The sequence below is a fragment of the Triticum dicoccoides genome, chromosome 6A, assembly GCF_002162155.2.
Source record: "Triticum dicoccoides isolate Atlit2015 ecotype Zavitan chromosome 6A, WEW_v2.0, whole genome shotgun sequence".
NCBI classification, from domain to species: Eukaryota; Viridiplantae; Streptophyta; class Magnoliopsida; order Poales; family Poaceae; genus Triticum; species Triticum dicoccoides.
The window spans coordinates 103,697,031-103,704,809 of record NC_041390.1 but is presented as its reverse complement, the minus strand read 5'-3'; the positions used below and the strand labels follow the sequence as shown (position 1 = coordinate 103,704,809).

At 44.0% G+C, this 7,779-nt stretch overlaps 1 protein-coding gene and 1 long non-coding RNA gene across 2 annotated transcripts in view; one reads left to right on the top strand and one right to left on the bottom strand.

The window, feature by feature from the left end:
- Positions 1-1,212: 1,212 nt before the first annotated feature.
- The window catches only part of LOC119315311, a 7,636-nt gene continuing 1,069 nt past the window's right edge, over positions 1,213-7,779 (bottom strand). The window contains exon 2 of the long non-coding RNA XR_005152688.1: positions 1,213-1,791. This is a non-coding gene — a long non-coding RNA (uncharacterized LOC119315311). The remainder of the gene's footprint in view (positions 1,792-7,779) is intronic.
- Positions 1,973-5,579, top strand: LOC119315309 (tyrosine-sulfated glycopeptide receptor 1-like). The gene has a single exon (XM_037589963.1). The coding sequence runs from the start codon at positions 2,218-2,220 to the stop codon at positions 5,371-5,373; it is 3,156 nt and encodes a 1,051-aa protein (XP_037445860.1). The 5' UTR covers positions 1,973-2,217; the 3' UTR covers positions 5,374-5,579.

The following is a 7,779-nucleotide window of genomic DNA, read 5'->3' as shown; positions in this document are numbered from 1 at the left end:
GATTAGTTTCCTAATGATTAGATGCGTCCATGATTAATTTTCTAATAGGATGCGCGCGTGATTATTTTCTTAATAATAGGATGCGTCCGTGATTAGTTTCCTAATAATAAGATGCGTTTGTGATTAGTTTTCTAATAATTAGATGCGTAAGTGATTAGTTTCTTAATAGGAGTGTCCGTGATTATAGTTTCCTAATTGACCGGACGTGTACTTTCATATTTTCTTCCGCGGTGGAGTACGTTCAGTCAATGTAAATTGCTAAGTGCACACAGAGAACAAATTAGGTTAAGGCTAGCTGTTAGATTGAGTTTAGTGGGACTAATCATGCGGTGATAATGTATCCATGTACGTTTTGTGAGATGCACTTAGAGAAGATAATGTTTGCTCTTTTATAAGTAGTATAGAGTATAGACTAAGAGCAGCTAATTAAGGGGTACCTTGCGGAGCCCACAAAGGTTATTTTAGTGACCTAAAATCGTGTTAAGTGGTGCGTCCAGTCGCCGCCATGTGTTGTATGATGGGCACTCTTTCAGAATTTTATTTTTTATTTATCTATACACGTTTTTAGATTTTAGATGGTTTTTTGGGGTATTTTTTGGCTTTTCGGTTTTGCCCAGTTTATTTTTGGTTTTGGATAGAAAATAGAATAAAAAATGCAGTTTTTTTTCACTTCAAGCCGATTTGCTTATTGTAGAGGCACATATTTGCATCCGCGAGAAGAACAATTGTGCATCTTGGAAAGGACATAAAACTTGTTGTTTTTGTTTCCATGAGAAGCACAAATTTGTTTCTTGTGGAGTCATAAATTTGCTTTCATGAGAAGCACAACTTTGCTCTCGATGAAAAAATGTGTATTTTTGTTCCACGAGAAGCATAGATTTGTTTCTTGTGAAGGCAGAGATTAGCTTCCACGAGAAGCACATGTGTGCCTCTCAAAAAAAAAATCTTTACTTCCACGTTAAGCACGGATTTACTTCTTGTGGAGACACAGATTTGCTTCCATGAGAAGATGCACAATTGTGCCTCTCGGAAAAGGGAAAATGTGTTTTTACTTCCACAAGAAGCATAGATTTGATTCTCATGGAAGCACAAATTTATTGTGCGAAACACAACGGTGCCTCTTAGAAAGAAAAAAAAAACCTGTCGCTGAAAAGTTTGAATTTTGAAGTTTTCAAATAAAGGCCTTCATGGAGCTCGGTCTCCGTTTGGCAATTTCGCTTAATATAGTTCTTAAAAAGGGTTTATCCATATAATTGGAGCTGTCGACCTATCCAAGTAAACTAATCAACACCACCTTTGTATTCAAGTAAACTAATTAACATTCCAAAACAACAGTAATAGGAGTAGAAAACTGTACTTAGCATCACCATTGCCAGCACCCCAAGTTACGGTTCAAACTTCAGATGACAGCCACAAAGCGTCACCGTCCACGGTCCGCAATTATAGTGCGCCAGTGGAGCCAGGAGAATGGCAAAAGAAGAGCAAACGTAAACATCAGACGAAGCTCGCACGCACGCACGCGTGACAAGGGCAAGTAAACGCCCCCGGGTCAAGAAGGGGATGGAGGAGACCGCACGGATCGACCACCCACCCCGTCCATTAAGCCAGGAAGCCAGGAAACTGCACTTTCTTCCTGCCCTCCACTTGGCCTTTGTCTACACACCATGATGATTGCTCTCAATCGCAGGCGCCTTTCGGTACGATCTTCCCGGCGCATTGTCTCGCCCGGTAGAATCTTCGCAAAATCTTCTTCACCTACTGTTTCTTTCTCTTATGCCCTGCTTTTCTTTCCTGCATCAAGAACCGATATTTGGTTGTCAGTATCAGTGGGAAAATGTGAGAATTGTTTGGTGAAGCCGGTAAGACAAGTCATGTCAGGTCAAGAAAATTATCGCTTCAAGTAACAATTCTAGACAGACTGGGTCAGGAATTAGTTATTAGGGTCTAGAAAAGCAATATTTTGTACGGTCACTATTCAGTAAGATTTCGAAATTGACTGGTCAGTGGATTATAGCAGGCAGCCGTGAGTGAAACGTCACACAGTGTGAACCACCCATTCTTTTCTTCGTGCTGACTACGACTGCGAGGACCAACGCATAATGGGAGCAAGATCTTTCTTCCCCCCTCATGGTGTTCATGAATAGACCACCACTGATGTCTTATCCAGGCAGGGCACAACATACGCTCTGGTTTCCGTCCTAGTTTCACCAGGAAACCATGCAGACACTCCAGTGCTCAAACAAGACACAGAGCAAGAAATTGCACATACCTTGCTTTGGCCTCGCTCTCGTGCTGCTGGTCTCCTTGGCCTCTCCGGCCAGTTCCTGCACCGAGCATGAGGAGGCCTCCCTTCTCCAGTTCCATGCCGGGCTCTCGTGGGACGGCGGCCTCGCCGCGACGTGGCGGAGCAACAAGGACTGCTGCACTTGGGAAGGGGTCATCTGCAGCAGTCCTAATAGGACGGTCACTGATGTTTTGCTGGCTTCTCGAGGCCTCGAGGGGTCCGTCTCGCCGTTCCTTGGCAACCTCACCAGCCTTTTGCGCCTCAACCTCTCTCACAACTCGCTGTCCGGTGGCCTGCCGCTGGAATTGGTGTCGTCCAGCAGCATCACTACACTTGATGTTAGCTTTAACCAGCTCACTGGAAAACTCCACGAACTGGCATCTCCAACCCCTGCCCAGCCTCTCCAGGTACTGAACATCTCGAGCAACTTATTTGCAGGACAGTTTCCATCCACCACATGGGAAGCAATGAAGAATCTGAGAGCACTCAATGCCAGTAACAACAGCTTTACAGGGCGCATACCAACTTATCTCTGTAACAGCTCACCGTCCTTCGCTGTGCTTGATCTGTGTTTAAACAAATTCAGTGGCAACATCCCCCAACAAATTGGTGATTGCTCCAAGCTGAGAGAGCTCAGGGTCGGGTACAACAACATCAGTGGAGAAATCCCAGACGAACTCTTCAATGCTACTTTGTTGGAATACCTGTCTTTTCGTAATAATCATTTAAATGGAGTTCTTGATGGTGTGCGCATTACCAAGCTCAGAAATCTAGTAACACTTGATCTTGGAGGGAACAACTTCAGTGGCGAGATTCCAGATTCCATAGGCCAGCTCAAGAAATTGGAGGAGTTCCATTTGGACAACAATAAATTGTCAGGGGAGCTGCCATCAGCTCTAAGCAACTGCACGAATCTCGTAGCAATTGACCTCAAGAATAACAATTTCAGTGGACAGCTCGCCAAGGTCAATTTCTCCAACCTGCCAAATCTAAAGACATTAGATGTTTACTTCAACAACTTCAACGGCACAGTTCCAGAAAGCATATACTCTTGCAGCAATCTGACTGCACTACGGGTATCCACCAACAAATTAATAGGGCAGCTTTCACCAAGAATAAGTGATCTGAAGAACCTCACCTTCCTATCACTCTCCACAAACTCTTTCAGCAATATCACAAACACACTTCACATCCTAAAGATCTGCAGGAACCTTACCACTCTGCTAATCGGCAGTAACTTCAAGGGAGAGCTCATGCCAGAGGATGACAGAATTGATGGCTTTGAGAATCTCCAGGTTTTGGACATTGACAGTTGCCAGTTGTCTGGAAAAATACCTGTATGGATATCAAGGCTCACAAATTTGGAGATCTTACTTTTAAATAGCAATCAACTCACTGGACCGATACCAGGCTGGATCAACTCCCTAAGCCATCTCTTCTTTATGGATGTGTCAAACAACAATCTTACAGGAGAAATCCCGTTAACCTTGATGGAGATGCCAATGCTAAAATCAATTGAAAATGCAACTCAATGGGACCCAAGGGTCTTTGAGTTGCCTGTTTACAGTGGTCCATCACTTCAATACCGTGTTGTTACATCTTTTCCAACGGTGTTGAATCTAAGCAACAATCAGTTCACTGGTGTGATTCCCCCACAGATTGGTCAGTTGAAAGTGCTTGTTGTACTTGATTTAAGCTTCAACAAGTTATCCGGACAGATCCCACTGTCGATTTGCAACCTCACAAACTTGCAGGTGCTAGACTTGTCCAGCAACAGTCTAACAGGTGCTATCCCAGCTGCATTGAATAGCCTACACTTCCTTTCAGCATTCAGCATTTCGAACAATGACCTAGAAGGGCCTATTCCATCTGGAGGCCAGTTCAATACATTCCAGAATTCTAGTTTCGATGGGAATCCAAAGCTGTGTGGCTCTATTCTCACTCACAAATGTGATTCTTCAATACACCCGTCCTCCAGAAAACAACGAGATAAGAAATTTGCTTTCGCAATTGGATTTGGTGTGTTCTTTGGAGGTATTGCTATTCTGCTGTTGCTGGTGCGACTCCTTCTCTCAGTCAAGATGAAGGGTTTTACAGAGAAAAATGGAAGCAAGAATAGCGGAGATGTTGAAGCGACTTCATTCTACTCCAGTTCAGAGGAAACACTAGTAGTGATGCACATGCCACAAGGCAAGGGAGAAGGAAACAAGCTCAAATTCTCTGACATTTTGAAAGCTACGAACAACTTTGACAAGGAGAACATCATTGGGTGTGGAGGCTATGGGTTAGTCTACAAGGCAGAGCTACATGATGGCTCCAAATTGGCAATTAAAAAGCTCAACGGTGAAATGTGTCTGATGGAAAGGGAATTCAGTGCAGAGGTTGATGCTCTCTCCATGGCACAGCATGAAAATCTTGTACCACTCTGGGGTTACTGCGTCCAGGGACACTCAAGGCTCCTCATGTATTCCTACATGGAGAATGGCAGCCTAGATGATTGGCTTCATAACAGAGATGATGGCACTAGCTCATTTCTTGACTGGCCGACTCGGCTCAAGATCGCACGAGGAGCCAGCCTAGGCCTCTCCTATATCCATGATATCTGCAAGCCTCAAATTGTACACCGTGACATCAAATCCAGTAATATCCTATTGGACAAAGAATTTAAAGCTTACCTTGCAGATTTTGGGCTAGCCAGATTGATCCTTCCCAACAAAACTCATGTTACAACTGAGTTGGTCGGCACTATGGGTTACATTCCCCCTGAGTATGGGCAAGCGTGGGTTGCTACGTTGAGAGGAGATATATACAGTTTTGGGGTAGTCCTGCTTGAGCTGCTCACAGGAAGGCGACCTGTTCCAGTTTCGTCTACAACAAAAGAACTTGTCCCATGGGTTCTACAGATGAGGTCTGAGGGCAAGCAGATTGAGGTCCTGGATCCAACACTTCGAGAAACAGGGTATGAAGAGCAAATGCTGAAGGTGCTTGAAACTGCTTGCAGGTGTGTCAATCATAATCAGTTCAGGAGGCCAACTATCATGGAAGTGGTCTCCTGCTTGGGCAGTATAGACACTGATCTGCGGACATAAAAGCTAGCCAATACTTATTATTAACCTTACAGTTGGGTTTTACAGCGCCCAACAGGTTGTTATTTTGAGCTTAATTTACTTTTCTAGAAAAGCTTTTTTTTTGTAGTTCATCTTCCTTTCGGATGTTTCTTGAAGCATTATTCATGCTCAAGCTTCCCAAGAGTGTAAAAAAAGAATAAACAAGTAAAATGATTGCCTTGTTTTCACAGTGAAAGAATAAAAGTGCTTTCCATTCAAGTGCAGATACTATACGATGCTCTATCAGCTGTTTGCTTCGGATTAACTGATTCACAAAACACCAGAGTTTGAGTTGGATTGGTTGATACTGCAGTGTACAGATGTTTGGTCCACACGTGAATTGAATGGATATAACAACACAATACAACTACGATGTTTAGAATGTCAGGAAATCACCGTGCATAACAGATTAACATTATACCACAACTAAAAGAACAGAAGCACCAACCATGTTAAAGTATTCGCGCGGTGAAGAAACGCCGGACCTTGTATTGCAGCCCGCAGAATCACTATCCCACATATATCTCTATCTCTACTACCTAAAAGAAACGGAGTGTTCCGTCTCCCATCTTACGTTTCGTCGAACCTCTTTGGCCCACCCCGACGTACGATGGCTTCCCGCCTCCGTCCGGTTTTCCTCCTCTCTACGGTCTTGGTTTTTCATTGATTTGTTTCCGTAATAATTGCTCCTCCTGTTTTTTCGTTCCTTCCCCACGTCGCACTCCTAGGGCTGCGTAGCCGCCGCCTCCTCCATCCGAAATAGAAGGCTCCTCCAGATCCCATCTCCCTCATCCTCAGCCCGCTACCGTACGCCGACATCCTCGTCCTCCGCCAGCGAGCCGAGGATTGACATGCCATTAGGCAGGTACGGCCCTCCAACCCTACGGATTACAGCAAAAGAAAATGTGACGTGGATCCTGGCTCCATAGTGCCGTCGTGCCCTCCAACCCTCCGGATTCCAACCATCCTTGTCAACTGTGACGGAGACGCCGGACTCAAGGAGTGTGACGTGGATCCTGGCTCCATAGTGCCGTCGTGCCGCTACTCCGGCCGCAGGCGACCAGTGAGACGACGTCCTACTCCTCCGCGTCCAGGTCGGCAAAGTTGCCGGCGTCGGGCCGCCGCTCCAGTGAGCTCTCGGTGGAGAGCAACCCGCCATGGCTGTCGGGGCACCGGCGTGCGGATCTGTGATATTCCCTGGCGGCCAAAAGAAAACGGGCTATGCAGAGAGGCGACTGAAGACAGTGTTCGCAAGTTTCAGTGCACACTGCAAGAGCTGTTCGATGACAACGACATGATCGTGATATATCCGCCGACGCCGGCGTACGTCTTGCGGTCGGTAGTTTCACGTAATGGCCGAGTGTGATGGAAAATTGCGAATCTTGCACAGCATCCAGCGGATGATCCAGGAACTACATGCATGCATGTGATGGACAAACATGTGTTATCGATTGAGAAACCAACCGTCCGTGAGTCGATTCCTCCATTTAAGCGTGAATTAATAATTAACATAGGCAGTGGATGATGAAATCAGTGTACATTTTTTACGGGTGAAAATCAGTGTACTTTTATGCAAACGATTATGAGCTAGGGATGATGCTTCTGTGGTGCTTTTGAATTTGCTAACTGTTCGGTTCATACCCAGGTACACCATGCGATGTCTTCGTGATAACTGTTCTCCACATGCTTCTTTCAACGAAGCACTTCTCAATGTGTCTCCGAAGGCTTGCTTCTTTGATTAATGGTCTGGATGGATGACTGGGTGCAACCAAAACATTGTCATGTGTACATAGCAGGTACTCTGTCCAAAATTTTAGAGCAATTGTATTTTGGGTTAAACTTTTATCGTAATTTCTAATTGTATATATTTTGTTACATATTAATGATATTTTATTAATTAGATATAGTATTATTATTTTCAAAAGTTTAACTTGTGCATTTTTTATCATGTTCTTAGAAAAAAACTAATATCTATAATACCAAATTTGTATCATTGGATCCATCATGAAAAGTATTTACATATTTTATTTAAAAAGTTATTAAAAAAATATTGCACATGTAGACATTTTATTCTACAGCCTTTGACTTTTATGAAAATTGATGTACCTTATATTCTGAAATAGAGGAATTATTACACATGATGCATTTTAATTATGTATGTAGTCTTTGGTTTTCACGACAGTTGCCGAGATAAACTCCTCTTCCCCTCACAAGTAGTAACTTTGTAAATCATTGTTTTCATTATTGCTAACTAATCCATGTTTGGTTCTCTTTATGTTAACAAAACAAGATAGTTACATGTTTCCAAGTCAAAATATGTGTGGGGGTACAGGTGGAAGTGGGGTGCCAGTCGGATGCGCCATTGACAGAGGTGGCAATTTAAGATCA

Bases quoted from the DNA above. Each gene is read 5' to 3' on its own strand.
- LOC119315309 (XM_037589963.1), top strand. From the start codon at position 2,218: ATGCAGACACTCCAGTGCTCAAACAAGACACAGAGCAAGAAATTGCAC.